The 17,168-nt window shown below is 42.3% G+C and overlaps 1 protein-coding gene and 1 non-coding gene across 10 annotated transcripts in view; one reads left to right on the top strand and one right to left on the bottom strand.

Annotated features, from left to right (window-relative positions):
• IPCEF1 (interaction protein for cytohesin exchange factors 1) overlaps positions 1 to 17,168 on the top strand; it is a 154,032-nt gene that overhangs the window by 114,356 nt on the left and 22,508 nt on the right. For 8 of the 9 annotated variants that reach the window (XM_029053651.1, XM_029053635.1, XM_029053642.1 and 5 more), the window contains 3 exons: positions 6,382 to 6,440; positions 7,643 to 7,731; positions 13,611 to 13,971. In XM_029053651.1, the coding sequence (XP_028909484.1) occupies positions 6,382 to 6,440; positions 7,643 to 7,731; positions 13,611 to 13,971 (509 nt within the window). The remainder of the gene's footprint in view (positions 1 to 6,381; positions 6,441 to 7,642; positions 7,732 to 13,610; positions 13,972 to 17,168) is intronic. The other variant, XM_029053662.1, reaches the window with a different exon arrangement.
• TRNAA-CGC lies at positions 16,045 to 16,116 on the bottom strand. The gene has a single exon. It is a non-coding gene; the product is annotated as a tRNA-Ala (tRNA).

The raw sequence follows: 17,168 nt of genomic DNA, 5'->3' as shown, positions 1-17,168 counted from the left end.
CTTTGCTCTTTCTTTCCTGCAGATAATATATTTATATTAAAATATTCAACTGTGACTATTATTTAAATTCTTTTTTCCAGAGGGTTTTCAGGAGTCATTAGATAGCAGCAACAATAACATTATCAATAATAATAACTGTGGTACTTACTAAGCACTTACTATGTGCCAAGCACTGAAGTAGATGGTGTAGTGGAAAGAGCATGGGCTTGGAAGTCAGAAGATTATGGGTTCTTATCCTGGCTCCGCCACTTGTCTGCTGTGTGACCTTGGGCAAGTCACGTAACTTCTCTGTGTTTGTCTCATCTGTAAAATGGGGATCGAGTCTGTGAGCCCCATATGGGAGAGGGACCATGTCCAATCCATTTTGGTTGTATCCACCCCAGGGCTTAGTACAATGCCTGGCTCATAATAAGTGCTTAAGAAATGCCATAATTATTATTACTGTACTGTGTGCTGGTATAAATACTAAGGTTAGACACAATCTGTGTCCCACATGGAGCTCATACTCCAAGTGGGAGGGAGACACAAAGAAAGAATAAATATTAAACTAGACTCAAGGGAATGTAATTTTTATGGTATTTCTTAAGTATTTTGTATGTGCCAGGCACTATTCTAAGCACTGGGGTAGAAACAGGCTAATCAAGTTGGACACTGTCCATATTCCACATGAGGCTCACAGTCTTAATCCCAATTTTATAGATGAGGTAACTGAGGTCCAGAGAAATTAAGTGACTTGCCCGAAGTCACACAGCAGACAAGTGACAGAGCCAGGATTAGAACACTGGTCTTTCTGACTCTCAGGTCCATGCTCTATCCGCTAGGCTGTGCTACTTCTCCGTATTGACATGCAGTGTCATCCTAGTTAAGAATAGTTCATTTTCATTAATTCCCAGCTTTGTTCTTATTTTTTTCCTGCCTCCTGGGGTATATCTAGTGAGGATAGCTTTGAAGGCGGTGATGGGGGAGTGAGGGTACTGTCAGTCCTTCTTTGATCTATGGTCTTTCAATGGTAAACACAACACTGGTTTGATTCTTTGACCCTTTAGGAGGACTCTGGAAATCTATCAATCAGTGATGTTTATTGAGTGCTTAGTGTATGCAGAGTACTGTACTAAATGCTTGGGAAAGTATGATATAATCGAGTTGGTAGATGCAACCCCTGCCCACAGGGAACTTCTCCCTGTGACTCCCTGTGAAGCTTCTCTAAGGACCTTATGCTGTTTTGAGAAGCAACATGGCCCAGTGGATAGTGCATGGGCCTGGGAGTAAGAAGGCCCTGGGTTCTATCTTCTCTGTCCATGTTTCCCCACTCTTCAAGAACCTCCTGTATTTGCCCATCCACCTCCGCATTAAACGGAAACTCCTTATCATCGGCTTTACAGCACTAAATCACCTTGCTCCCTCCTACCTCACCTTGCTACTCTCCTATTACCCAGTCCGCACACTCGGCTCCTTTAATGCCGATCTTCTCACTTTATCTTCATCTTGAATATCTCACCGCCAACCTCTCACCCACATCCTGCCTCTGGGCTGGAATGCCCTCCCTCTTCATATCCAACAGATGATCACTCTCCCCGCCTTCAAAGTTGTATTGAAGGCACATCTCCTCCAAGAGGAATTCCCTGACCAAGCCATAATGTCTTTTTCTCCTACTCCCTTCTGCATCACCCTGACTTTCTCCCTTTATTCATCCCCCGATCAGCCCCACAGCCCTTATGTATGTATCTGTAATTTATTTATTTATTCTAATGTCTATCTTCCACTCTAGACAGCTCTCTGTGAAAACGGAATGTGTCTGTTATATTGTTTTGTTGTACTCTTCCAAGTGCTTAATACAGTGCTCTGCACACAGTAAGCGCTCAGTAAATACTACTGAGAAGCAGCCTGGCTTAGTGGAAAGATCATGGGCTTGAGAGACAGAGGTCATGGGTCCTAATCCTGGTTCTGCCACTTGGCAGCTGTGTAACTTGGGGCAAGTCACTTAACTTTTCTGTGCCTGTTACCTCTTCTATAAAATGGGGATGAAGACTGTGAGCCCCTCATGGGTCAACTTGATTACCATGTATCTACCCCAGTGATTAGAACAGTGCTTGGCACATACTAAGTGTTTAAGAAATATAATCATTATTATTATAATTATTCTAATCCTGGCTCTGCCACTTGTCTGCTGTATGACCTTAGGCAAGTCACTTAACTTTTCTGTGCCTCGTTACCTCTTCTGTAAAATGGGGATTAAGACTGAGAGCCCCATTTGGGACATGGACTGTTTCCAACATGATTATCTAGTGCATACCCCAGGGCTTAGCACAGTGTCTGGTACATAATAAGTCCTTAGCAAATAACTTAAAAAAAAGACAAACTTTAAATAGATTACAGATAGTGGAAATAAAGTGTATAAGAAAATTCACATAAGCGCTGCAGGACTGGAATGAGTATGTGAATGCGTAATGGTACCCAGCCAAGTGCATACTTGATACAGATGTATAGACATAATGGCTTATCAATCAGTAGTATTTGTTGAGCACTTACTGGACAGGGAATGCTGCATTGTATTCTCTCAAGTGCTAAGTACAGTGTTCTGCACATAGTAAGCACTCAATAAATATGATTGGTTGATTTCAGAGCAATGTACCAATATACACTTGGGAGAGTATAAGACAACAGAGTCGGTAGACAAGTTCCCTGCCCACAGTGAGTTTACCAGTCTTGAGGGGGTGACAGGCATGAATACAAATAATAATGTATAATAAATAATAAATAATTTAAATAAATAATAAATGTTATAGTACATAAGTGCTATGGGGCTGAGGCTTGTGCCAATACCAAATGTCCAAGTGTCATAAATACAGTCAGAGAAGACCTTATGGGAAATGACTCTGCTGGTACCCTTTCAGGGGTCTATCTAGCAAGTCTGAGAATCCCTAGTTTGATCACTCTGGAAGGGTTCCTAAAGACTGCTCCTTTGCAGCTGCACTTCTTGACTCTGTAGGGTAGATGTCTCTTGCATCTGTTTCCATATTACCGCCTGTATAGTTGACCATAGGTAAATGTTGCAGTTATGAAAGTGATTGAGGCTGAAAGACAACCAGCTCGCTTTGCTTCAGCTCTCAGTTTTGACCTGTAGCTAATATACTCCAATATCAATCTACAATCAGTGGTATTTATTGAGTGCTTTCTGTGTGCAAAGCAATCAATCGATTGTATTTATTGAGCTCTTACTATGAGCAGAGCACTGTGTCAGTGTTTGAGCGAGTACAATATAAAAGAGTTGGAAGACATGTTCTCTGCCCACTGTGAGCTTACCGTCTACAGGGGAAGACAGACATTAATATAAACAAATAAATTTTGGATATGTACATAAGGGCTGTAGGGCTGAGGGAAGGTTGAATAAAGCGGGCAAACCCATGTCTTAGGGCTTTTACTCTTAATACAGAGCACTGCACTCCCCTCTGGATTTATTCGTTCAATCAATCATATTTATTGAGTGCTTACTGTGTGCAGAGCACTGTACTAAGTGCTTGGGTAAGTACAGTACAGTAATAAGCAGTGATATTCCCTACCTACAATGAGCGCACAGTCTAGAGGATCGCACCTTGTGAGTTTCTAGTTCTCCCCCAGTCTCGGCTGTGGGAGGGAGAGTCAAGCAGAGACCTACACCTTCCATTCCTAGCTTGGGCAGTGGCTAGCCAGTGGAAGGCAATCTGCTATAAGTCAAAACTCACCTGTGCTGGGCAGCAGCGGCATGGGAGAGAGTCGAAGGCAGAGACTCAAGTTTGCTGTGTAGAAGAAGGCAATGGTAAACCACTTCTACATTTTTACCAAGAAAATTTTATGGATACACTATCAGAATGATTGCAGATGGAGGTGGGGCATTCTGGGAGAAATGTGTCCATAGAGTCGCTATGGATCGAAGATGACTCATCAGCATAAAGACAAGACAGAGCAGCGTACTAAGCGTTTGGAAACATACAATGTGACTCAGAGACTCAGAAAAGATACACTGAGAGGAAGTGGGGATTTTAATTTTATTTCCCATTTTAGAATTTTCCTTGGGGTAATTGCTTTAGTCGTTACATTTCTACCCTATAGACTGGAGAGGAAAAGTAATTAAGTTTAATAGAAACCCCTTGTGTTTTGCAGCTACCCTCAATTTAAAGCTACAGGGGAAGTAATTAGATGTAATAGAAGAGTCAGTTTCTAAACAAAGATTCTTGGTTGCTACTGTTCTACCACAATGTTTTAAAAAAGAATGTTCTTGTTTTGTACATTGATGTCTCAATCCTCGCATTCCTCTGGCACACACATTCATGGCAAGTTTAATGAGCAACAAACACCCAGGAAACATCTGTCATCTGCCTTCAAGTAACTGTGTGTCGTTTTGTGCCTTTATCCACTTCACCACAAACAGGTGCTTTTCTGTAGCTATAATTTTCTGTATTTTCCAGAACAAGAAATATTCCAAGTTGATGGTGGGCAGAAACTAAATAGCTTTATAGAGAACTCCAAGGTTCCCAGGGCCTCAGTTCTAATTTTGGTAGAATCCTGCATGGGAGAGAAGAAGATCAGTGTGATATTTTTATATTTTTCCTATTGGAACAATATGAAGCAGCTGTGGCCTAGTAGAAAGAACACTGGCCTGGGAGTCAGGAGTCCTGAGTTCAAATTATGATGCCACTGCTTGCCTTGTGCCTCAGTTTCCTCATATGTAAAATACAGATGAAATACCTGCTCTTCCTCCCTTTTAGACTAAGGCTTCATGTGGGTCAGGGGTGGTGTCTGATCTGATTATCCTTTAACTATTCTAATGCTTAACACAGTGCATGGCATGTAGTAAGTGCTTATTTTATCATTCATTCAGTAGTGTTTATTGAGCACAAACTATGAACAGGGCATTGTACTAAGTACTTGGGAGAGGACAATACAGAAGAATTAGCAGGCACGCTCCCTGATCACAGTGAGATTACAGTCTAGAGCAGGAGTTTACAGTCTAGAGGGAGAGATTACAGTCTAGAGGGCTTAATAAATGCCACAATCATTTATTGTTATTAGTAGTAGTAATACTAGTAGTATATGGTGAGCACTAAATTCCCATGGCTAAAAATCCCATTTTAGTGATAATTTTTCTTATTTCTAGGACATCTATGATTCACCACTGGCTTTTCCATTTTTCTGTTTTAATTTTTATTTAATATTCCCATTTGGGTTGAAATTGGATAATTATGAAGTAATATACAGTGTTATATCTAATGGTATATATATCCCAATTCTACCTGGATAGAGAAGGAAGGAGGAGCAGTATGGCCAGGGGATAGACCATGGATTTGGGAGTCAGAAGGACCTGGCTTCTAATCCCAGCTTCTCCTCTTGTCCGCTGTGTGACCTTGGGCAAATTACTAAACATCTCTGTTCCTCAGGGACCTCATCTGTAAAGTGGGAATTAAGACTGTGAGTCCCATGTGGGACAAGGACTGTGTCTAATTTGATTACCTTGTGTCTACAACAGAGCTTAACAAATACCATTTAAAAAAAGACTATGTCAGTTGACCTAATAGCTTAGCTCTAGCTTCCAAAGCCTTTTTCCTTTTCTGAGCTAAACCAGCAGAGGGTGAAGGGGTACATAGCCATTATGAGCAGACAGCAACAAAGTGAGTCTTATCTTATGGAGCTTCTTAAAATATCCTAGAGAGGTTTGCCTTCAGACCACCATTTGGATATTCAACCCCAGCAAAATACATGGATTGTGTACTCTGTGCAGAGCATTAAACACGGGACATGGGGACCTATAACAGAGGAAAGACCACAGAATTCTTGGCCTTGAAAAGCTTAGGTTCTAATGGTCCAGACAAGATGCCAAAATTGCTAGGCACTGATGCTCAACTTGGGATAACTCAGCAGGCAAAGAGTGAGAGGAAACCTATTTCAAAGCAAGAGTAGGGCAGGCCTAAATCTGAGCGAGATTCCAGTCTCCATGGGCCACCCTAAATCTCTGTGGCCCAAGTATGCTTCTGGATAACTTTCTTACCAGGTCCCAGAAACAATATACTTAAAGGTTGCCTTCCCCAACTGTAGGCATGAAAATCATAGGAACTGAAGTTCGGGGCTGGCATAAGCCCCTTTGCCCAAATCTTGGATCAGTAGGGGAAGGAACTTGGAAAAGGTGTTGAAAGTTGTGGGAAACTGGGTCAGAGAGTATGGATGGACATTGACATTGACTTCTTAATCATGTGCCACATGTGACTGTAAGCCTGTCACTGGGCAGGGATTGTCTTTATCTGTTGCCGAACTGTACATTCCAAGACCTTAGTACAGTGCTCTGCACATAGTAAGCGCTCAATAAATACTATTGAATGAATGAATAAATATACTTTTTTTTTCATTTAGGTGGCTAAATAAACTAGGATTAGCTGTTTCTCACCATGAATCCACAGAAAAGACTGAAGGTATGGTATTTATTTTGAAACACAAACTGGGGATTTGTCAGGGTTGGAGATGCAAAAATGAGATGAAAAATAACCTTTTTTTTGGGCTACATTCCACTTTCAATTTATGGGATTTTTTTTGAGCTTGCACTCAGACAACCATCAAGCATTCCAAGTTGTCTGTAAATAAGTTACTCACACTTCCATGGTTGCACGGTTTCACTGATACTTAAGCCAATTGCCACTGTGACTTTAATTTTCACAACTAAGAGGTTCTGACAACTTTGACTCAGGTATTGCCCCAATGAATTCTGCTGTTTCACGAGTCTATGTGATTCAGTCAGGCAAAATTTTGGCCTTCTTTGCCACCTTGTTGAATCCACAGATGGTCTTCCTCCTTAATTCACTTCTTCAAAAAGCACAATCTTTTAGTAATGGCTAAAAGAATTCATGGCAGTGAGTCATCTCTCACAGATCTCTCACTTCATTTTGTGGCCCAGCAAGTGATATTCTGTGATATTTCATATTTCAGTGGTCACCAAAAAAAAATGATCATTCATACATTGTATTGGCTGAAACACATCTTTAAGACCTTAATGGTATGGTTTAGAATCACATCCAATTAGAACTTACTTTTTATTATTATTAGTAGTAGTAATAATAATGGTATTTAGTAAGTGCTTACTATATGCAGAGCACTGTACTTAGAGCTGGAAAGGAATATGCAGGTGTGAATTAGTCGTGATTCCCCAAACCCCAAGGGCTCAAGATTTAATTTGAAAGTGAAATTTATTTCTTTTCTTCTGCTACTCTCCTTCAGTCTGCTACCCTTTCTGAGAGAATTATAAATAATGGGAGCAGAAGGTAGACAGAAGTTATAACAGGAAAAATAAGGATATAAGCATATGTTAGGAAGAAATAGCTGATTAAATGAATGAATGTACATCTGTGCATACATGCTGAGGTGGAGCACAAAGTGCTTGTAGTTGCTGCTGGAGTGAAATAATAAACCCACAGCAATGAAATCTCCACCATACTCTGGTCCCTTCCTGTTCTCCTTTTTCCGAAGCAGAGATCAACAACCGTGATGAATTTTTGTGTAGGAAAATCGTGGCATACATTTTTTACAAGAAAAGTATTCAGAAGGAAAAAAATCCCAGCTGATACTTTCTGGACTAAGTGGTGACAAAATTAACAATTTCACATTTCCATTTCTGCTGCAGAATGCTACAGTGAGAGTGAGCATGAAGAAACTGAAATAGCAGTGCAGACAACACCCCCCCTGCATTCAGCTGAACGTCCACCTAACTTGGTGCGTGTAATAGTAATTAGCCCGTTTTATAATTTCTAAAATGGTACTGACATCACCCCATTCTCTCCAGAAGATACATCTATGACTAATAACTTTTAAAGAGTTATTTCACTTCAATTTCCACCCACTGGGTGGGTGTTTACTTGATTCTTGACAACCTTCTGGTGATCCTGGTTGCTGATTTTCAGGCTTCTCCATGGCAACCAGTTATGACACACATTCTGCATCCATGCATCCAAATGAGGACCTAGGAACTGTCATCACTTAGAGAAGAGCAAACCAGTAATGGGACCATCCCCTCCTCCTCCGTACCTTATCTCACCTTGGCTTCACGGACTCTGTCCTCTCCTGGTTCTCCTCTTACCTCTCTGGCCGATCATTCTCGGTCTCCTACGCTGGAGCCTCCTCCCCCTCCCATCCTTTAACTGTTGGAGTTCCTCAAGGGTCAGTTCTTGGCCCTCTTCTGTTCTCCATTTACACTCACTCCCTCGGTGAACTCATTCGCTCTCACGGCTTTGACTACCATCTCTACGCAGATGACACGCAGATCTACATCTCCGCCCCTGTGCTCTCCCCCTCCCTTCAGGCTCGCATCTCCTCCTGCCTCCGGGACGTCTCTACCTGGATGTCTGCCCGCCACCTAAAACTCAACATGAGCAAGACTGAGCTCCTCATCTTCCCTCCCAAGCCCGGTCCGCTCCCAGACTTCTCCATCACCGTGGATGGCACGACCATCCTTCCCGTCCCGCAGGCCCGCAATCTCGGTGTCATCCTTGACTCGTCCCTCTCGTTCACCCCACACATCCTATCCGTTACCAAGACCTGCCGGTTTCACCTCTACAATATCGCCAAGATCCGCCCTTTCCTCTCCACCCAAACGGCTACCTTACTATTACGGGCTCTCGTTATATCCCGGCTAGACTACTGTGTCAGCCTTCTCTCTGACCTCCCTTCCTCCTCTCTCGCCCCGCTCCGGTCTATTCTTCACTCCGCTGCCTGGCTCATCTTCCTGCAGAAACGATCTGGGCATGTCACTCCCCTTCTTAAACAACTCCAGTGGTTGCCTATCGACCTCCGCTCCAAACAAAAACTCCTCACTCTAGGCTTCAAGGCTCTCCATCACCTTGCCCCTTCCTACCTCTCCTCCCTTCTCTCTTTCTACCGCCCTCCCCGCACGCTCCGCTCCTCTGCCGCCCACCTCCTCGCCGTCCCTCGGTCTCGCCTATCCCGCCGTCGACCCCTGGGTCACGTCCTCCCGCGGTCCTGGAACGCCCTCCCTCCTCACCTCCGCCAAACTGATTCTCTTTCCCTCTTCAAAACCTTACTTAAAAATCACCTCCTCCAAGAGGCCTTCCCAGACTGAGCTCCTCTTCCCCCTCTACTCCCTCTGCCATCCCCCCTTTACCTCTCCGCAGCTAAAGCCTCATTTTCCCCTTTTCCCTCTGCTCCTCCACCTCTCCCTTCCCATCCCCACAGCACTGTACCCGTCCGCTCAACTGTATATATTTTCGTTACCCTATTTATTTTGTTAATGAATTGTACATCGCCTTGATTCTATTTAGTTGCCATTGTTTTTACGAGATGTTCTTCCCCTTGACGCTGTTTAGTGCCATTGTTCTTGTCTGTCCGTCTCCCCCGATTAGACTGTAAGCCCGTCAAACGGCAGGGACTGTCTCTATCTGTTGCCGACTTGTTCATCCCAAGCGCTTAGTACAGTGCTCTGCACATAGTAAGCGCTCAATAAATACTATTGAATGAATGTAATGGTTACCGCTAGGTTAGGGCTTCAAATCTAAATCTGATTAATGAACGACTAGGGGGAAAATCACCCACCCTCTGCTTCACCAGTTGTAAACACTGCCCAGACTCAGAGAGAAGTAGAATGGGTATTGAATCCCTGTCCTTCTTTCTACTTAGACTATAAGCCCCATGAGGGACTTGGTCTGTGTTCAATAAGATTATCTTGTATCTACCTCAGGGTTTAGTACAGTGCTTGACACATAATAAGTGCTTAGCAAATACAATTGTTATAATTATTAAAAGTTAAAATAAAATACAGGCACAAATAATTGAGCTGCCCTAGTCCTTTTCTTCTATAATTCCTTGACCAATATCAGCTAGAGGAAGAGCCTGTCATCATTGATCTCTGTTTCGAACAGAATGAAGATCACAAGCAGGACTTTACTAAAATATCCTGTAATAGTGCGTGTCATAGCTTTGCCCAGAGTAATCATTTAATTTATTAGATTAATGCTATTTGCTGGCCAGATTCTGTTGGTGATAGTATCTCTCTGAGAACCATTTGAGGGTTATGGAAGTAATAGTAGTTAATAATGGTATTTACTGAATGCCTACGGAGTGTAACTAAGTTCCTTTAGGGCAGGGATGATTATTACCAACTCTTGTGTACTCTCCCAAGATCTTAGTATAGTATTTTGAACACAGTATGCACTTAATACATACTTCTGATTGACTGACCATAACAAACTGCACTCAGCTTGGAGAAACAGCATGGAAAGAACAACAGACCAGGAGACAAGAGGCCTAGATTCTAATTCCTTCCCTATCATTTGCCTGTTGAATTGTATCTACCCTAGCGCTTAACACTGCCTGTACATAGCAAGGATCTAACAAAGATCTAACAAATACTGCTATTATTCTTCTACTAATATTATATTAATAATAATAACAAACTAAGGTCTTGTCATGTTCAGCAGATTCAAATCGCATATTCTCTCTCCACCAGAAGCTTGCAATCTAATTAGAAACAGATATTTGCAAGTATTTACAAATAATGGGAGTATTAGGAAGAACAGTGATAAGATAGGTAGTAGAATGAATATGCCAAGATAAAAATCTGAATAAATAGTTGAAGGTATAGTTAGATATGTATATATTTGTAAAGTGCTGAATTGTACTTCCCAAGTGCTTAGCGGATTCTATTACATTCAGTACCCACTCAATTAAATACCATTACTAGTCCTGATATGGATGGCTATAAAGGCAAAAGTATGAGAGGTAGATATTGTATTGCTATGACGTAGAAGGTTGGGAGTTAACTGGGGAAAGCTTCTTAGAACCAGTGCCTATAGCATTGCTTGGCACATAATAAACACTTAACAAATGCCATAATTATTATTATTATTATTAGTAGTAGGAAAGTAGGGATTTGAAGTGGCTGAACTCTTTTTGATCCTTAAGGCCACAACATACAGCCTGTCCTAGTAGATAGAGAATGGCCCTGGGAGGCAGAGGGACCGAGGTTCTAATCCAAGCTCCATGACATATCTATGTGTCCTAGGGCAAGTCACTTCACTTTTCTGTGCCTCAGTTACCTCATCTGTAAAATGGGGATTAAGACTTTGAGCCCCACATGGGACATGGACTGTATCTAACCTGATGAGCTTCATTCATTCATTCATTCATTCATTCAATCGTATTTATTGAATACTTACTGCATGCAGAGCACCATACTAAGTACTTGGGAGAATCCAGTACAACAATAAACAGACTCATTCCCTGCCCACAATGAGCTTACAGTCTAGAGAGCTTGTATCTACCCCAGCGATTAGATGAATACCTGGCACAAAGCAAGCACTTAACAAATTCTATTGAAAAAAGTATCATTTAGCAGGCAACTCCTCTGGGGAAGTAAGGAGAGTGTCACAAAGAATTAAATGTGGCAAACTAGACAACTGTGAAACACACTGCATTCCTGAACTCAGTCTGGTTTGGGCCCTGGGGTTTGGGACAAACCAGACTTTTTTTTTTTTTAATGGCATTTGTTAAACTCAAGTATGTGCCAGGCAGTCTTCCGGGCAGTGGAGTAGATACAAGGTAATTAGGTTGGACACAGTCCCTGTCCCATGTGGGACTCACAGTCTTAATCCCCATTTTACAGATGAGGTTACTAAGGCACAGAGAAGTGAAGTGACTTGCTCAAGATCACACAGCAGACTAGTGGCAGAACCATGATTGGAACCCAGGCCTTGCTGACTTCCAGGCCCGTGCTCTATCCACTAGACCGCACTCCTCCTCTATTCTTTCCCCTGGCTGCTTAGTCAGGCATTGGACAGACATCAGGAAGGGCGCATGTTTGGAGGTTGTAGGAATCTGAATTTGGCCGTAACCTACTTGGGCTCAGCCTCGAGCCAGCTCCACAGGCTTTGGTCTTGTTGCACCTGTGTGGGTTGTTATTCCCAGAACTCCTAACAAATCAGGCCCCTTACTGTATATTAAACATTTGTTTTGTACAGCCCAAGCTTTTTGATAAAAATGGAAAGCACAATAAAAGATGCCAGGGTGTTTGGTGTATCAGACATCCTCCTGGCCTGCAGTCCTGAGATCTCAGGCAGTTCTTGGATCTCCACACATTCTAGAAAGCTTGGGCAAGTCCACTTGACTTCCCTGTGCCTTGGTTACCTCATCTATAAAATGGGGATTAATACTGTGAGTCCCATGTGGGACATGGACTGTGTTTAACCTGATTAGCTTGTATCAACCCCAGATCTTAGAACAGTGCCTGACAAATAGTAAACACTTAACAAATACCTTAAAAAAAATCCCTTAGTTTGGTCCTTGAAGACCCAAAGCAGAAATATCTGTGCTTCAGCCATTTATCCTTCAATCCTATGATTCCCACTTTGGTCTCATGCCTTTTCTTCCCCAAATATATCAGGAGTGCTGTGTAACTGACTCACCCACTGTTTTCTTGGCATGGAAAAAACATTGGTGCCAAATTGTAATAATGTGGCTACTCTGGTTTCATCAGTCAGTCAATCAATGGTATTTATTGAGTTCTTATATAGTGCTCTGCACACAGTAAGAGCTTTGGCGATACAGTATCATAGAGTTGGTAGACACATTCCCTGCCCACAACGAGTTTATATCCTGAGCATCAACCATCTCCCTCCACCCTCTCCCCTCCCAACTTCAGCTAATTCTCTTTATCTTTTCTTATGTTTCCCCAAACCCTTTTCCTCTACATGACTTACATCACACAAAGGATTGAAACTGAACACTTAAAAAGGCTCTTCTTTTTAGTTACTAAAAATATTGAATATAAATGAGATCTTCAAGGACTATGAAAGATTAAACAGTTTTTTATGTTCTGCATGTCAGAGGTTAGTGCAGAAATAAATCTGCTCCAATCAGATTTGGAGAACAGGAGCCTTGGGAGTCAGAAGACCTGGGTTCTAATTCCTACCCTGTCACTGCCTGCTGTATGGTCTTGGGAAAATCATTTAACTTCTCTGTGCCTCCAATTCCTCATCTGTAAAACGGGGATTCAATGTATGTTCTCCCTCTTACTTAGACTGTGAGCCCCTTGGGGGACGAGGGCTGTGTCCAACCTGATTAATAATAATAATAATAATATTGGTATTTGTTAAGCGCTTACTATGTGCCAAGCACTGTTCTAAGCGCTGGGGTAGACACAGGGGAATCAGGTTGTCCCACGTGGGGCTCACAGTCTTCATCCCCATTTGACAGATGAGGTAACTGAGGCACCGAGAAGTTAAGTGACTTGCCCAAAGTCACACAGCTGACAAGTGGCCGAGCCGGGATTCGAACCATGCCCTCTGACTCCAAAGCCCGTGCTCTTTCCACTGAGCCACGCTGATTGTCTTGTGCCTACCTCTGTGCTTTGTATAGTGCTTGGCACACAGAAAGTGCTTTAACAAATGTCATTATTTTTATTATTACTATCACCAGTAGTAGTAGTAATAGTCGTAGTAGTAGTAGTAGTATTGTTGTTGTTACACTGTAATTTAAAAACTTAGAGGGAGGGTGACATGTAAAAATGGATACTACTGTACCAAAGTCCACTTACTGATTAATTTTTAAAAAATCTTATTCATGAAACATCAACTTCACCGCAGACCGTCACATCTTCACCTTTGAATAAAGCATCCCATGCTTCCTCTCCAGAAACCAGAGCCAAACCACTAGCCAGTTCTGGCTCTTCTTCATCTAAAGGACCCTACTCAGAAAGGCAGTCTTGCCTGGACACTTCCAACAGTTCTACTTCTGAAGAGCCTAGACACACTATAACCTTTGCAATTCAGGTTCATGTAGATGGAGCTGCCCGTGCAGAGAGTATGAAGATAGACAACAGCCTTGTTCAATCGGAAAGCGGATTTCTGAACTCTTTGTCTAGTGAGGACACTTCTTCATTGACCAGCAGTACAGATCTTCTCTCTCTCCCAGATGAACCTACTGAAACAAGGACACTAGACAGGGGTAAGTGAATTTTGGCCTCCTTAAATAACCCACCATTCTGTATCTGTTGAGGAACTATAGTGATGTAGACTGAACTGACTCTGGAACCATTTCTGTGCCTCAGTTTCCTCATCTGTAAAATAGACATTTAATCTCTGTTCATCCTCATGCATTCATTCATTCAGTCATATTTATTGAGTGCTTACAGTGTGCAAAGCACTCTACTAAGTGCTTGGAAGAGTACAGTATAACAATAAATGGACAAATTTCCTGCCCACAACAAGTTAGACTATTGAGTTCATATGGGAACAGGGACCTGATTCATTGCACTGAGCTTACCTCAGTGCTTAGTGCAGTATTTTACACATACTACATGCTTAAAAGATATCATTATTATTAATAACAACAATAATCATCATTTTACTTTATTCACAGAAGGATTATTTTCCTAACTTCTATGGGTTGGCTTCTTATTGAAAAAAACCCAGCCATATTGACTCTATAAGAGCAGTACTGACCTTTGATTTGATGGAGATCATCAGGTTAAACTACTTTATCATCAATGGTACTTATTAAATGCTTGCTCTTTGCAGAGCATTGTACTTAACATTTGGGAGAGTACAGTACAATAGAATTAGGAGACACATTACATGTCCGCGACAAGCGTACAGTCTGGAGAGAGAGAGACAGACATTAATATAAATAAATCATTTATAATACATAATTTAAAGATATATATGTCAGCATTGTGGGGTTCAGGGAGGGTGAATCTCAAATGCCCAGTGGTCACTGATCCAAGGGCAAAAGCAATGCAGAAGGGAGAATGAGATGTACATCACCCTGATTCTATTTATTTGCTATTGTTTTTATGAGATGTTCTTCCCCTTGACTCTGTTTATTGCCATTGTTCTTGTCTGTCTCCCCCGATTAGACTGTAAGCCCGCCAAAGGGCAGGGACTGTCTCTATCTGTTGCCGATTTGTACATTCCAAGCCATTAGTACAGTGCTCTGCACATAGTAAGCGCTCAATAAATACTATTGAATGAATGAATGAAAAGAGGGTTTAATCAGGGAAGACCTCTTGGAAGAGATGTGACCTTAATAATATTTGAAGGTGGGGAGAGTGGTGGTCTGGCGTATATGGAGGGGGAGAGAGTTACAGGCTACAGAGAGGATGTGGGAAATGGGCCAGGAGCAAGATAGATGAGATCGGAGCATAGTGGGTAAACTGGCACTAGAGGAGCGAAGTATGCTGGATGATCTGTAATAGATCAGCAAGGCAAGGTAGGAGTGAGTGAGCTGATTGAGTTCTTTAAAGCCGATGATAATTTCTGTTTGTGGGGTGGATGAGCAACCACTGAAGATTCTAGAGAAGTCGGGAGATGTGGATAGAATGTTTTGTTGAAGCCCCCTTCGTGATAAAGACGAGAAGGAGAATGTGGTCACTGCATCTTTTGGTGAGAACGGGATTCCCAAGTTTGATGGTTTTAAAGGACAGTTCAGAAGAATTTGTGAAAGATTTGTCCTCTGCGGTTTCATGATGACTCCCTCAGACAATATTATTTAGTTATGGTATTTGTTAAGTGCTTACTCTGTGCCAAGATCTGTTCCAAGTGCCAGGGTAGATACAAGGCTATCAGGTTGGAAAGAGACCCTGTCCCACATGGGACCCACAGTCTAGATAAGAGGGAGTAAGATTTAATCCCTATTGTACAGATGAGGGAACTGAGGCACAGAGAAGTTAAGTGACTTGCCCAAGGTGACACAGCCAATATGTGGCAGAGCTGGGATTAGAACCCAGGTCCTCTGACTCCCAAGCCCGTGTTCTTTCTACTAGTCCATGCTGCTTCTCTTCACCTTAATGGAGTCAATAGCGATTCCACAGTACATCAGCCTCTCATTGGGGACATTATAGCTGCTTCCTTGTAGCAATGGAGGCCTTTTATTCATTCATTCTTTCAATAGTATTTATTGAGCACTTACTATGTGCATAGCACTGTACTAAGTGCTTGGAATATACAATTTGGCAACAGATAGAGACAATCCCTGCCCAATGATGGGCTCACAGTATTACTGGGGGAAAGGATTGAGAAGTGGAGATGCAGGGGATTGGACCCAGGACCTCATACATGCGAAGCATGTGCTCTACCACTGAGCTACATCCCCCACTTTCCTTCATCCTTCAGCATTAATTGCTTGCTGTGTCACTTTGGTCAAATCGTTTAACTTCTCCCTGCTTCAGTTTCCTATCTGTGAAATGGGGATTAAATACCCATTAAATACCATGAACCCCATATAGGACAAGCACTGTGTTTCATATTATTATCCTATGTCTACTGCTTACCCATACTTAGCATAGGATAATAACAATAATAATAATAATGACGGTATTTGTTAAGCACTTACTATGTGCAAAGCACTGTTATAAGTGCTGGGAGGGATACAAGGTGATCATGTTGTCCCACATGGGGCTCACACTCTTAATCCCCATTTTACAGATGAGGAAACTGAGGCACAGAAAACTTAAGTGACTTGCCTAAGTTCATACAGCAGACAAGTGGCAGAGCCAGGATTAGAACCCATGACCTCTGACTCCCAAGCCCATGATCTTTCCACCAAGCCACGCTGCTTTTCAGTAGTATTTATTGAGCACTTACTGTGTGCAGAGCACTTTACTAAGCACTTGGAAGAGTACAACAAAACAATATAACAGACACATTCCCTTTCCACAAAGATCTGTCTTGAGTGGAAGATAGACATTAGAATAAATAAATAAATTACAGATACATAAGTGCTGTGGGGCTGGATCGGGGGATGAATAAAGGGAGAAAGTCAGGGTGATGCAGAAGGGAGTGGGAGAAAAAGAAGTTAAGGCTTGGTCAGGGAATTCCTCTTGGAGGAGATGTGCCTTCAATATGACTTTGAAGGTGGGGAGAGTGATCATCTGTTGGATATGAGGAGGGAGGGTGTTCCAGCCCAGAGGCAGGATGTGGGTGAGAGGTTGGCGGTGAGATAGTCAAGATGGAGATAGAGTGAGTAGATTGGCATTAGAGGAGTGAAGTGTGCGGGCTGGGTTATAGTAGGAGTGTAGCGCGGTGAGGTAGGAGGGGACAAGGTGATTTAGTGCTGTAAAGCTGATGATGAGGAGTTTCCGTTGGATGCGGAGATGGATGGCAACTATTGGAGGTTCTTGAAGAGTGGGGAAATATGGACAGAGA

This window comes from Ornithorhynchus anatinus, chromosome 2 (genome assembly GCF_004115215.2).
Source record: "Ornithorhynchus anatinus isolate Pmale09 chromosome 2, mOrnAna1.pri.v4, whole genome shotgun sequence".
NCBI lineage: Eukaryota > Metazoa > Chordata > Mammalia > Monotremata > Ornithorhynchidae > Ornithorhynchus > Ornithorhynchus anatinus.
Note: the sequence above shows the minus strand (reverse complement) of the source record. Positions and strands in the feature narration are given on the sequence as shown.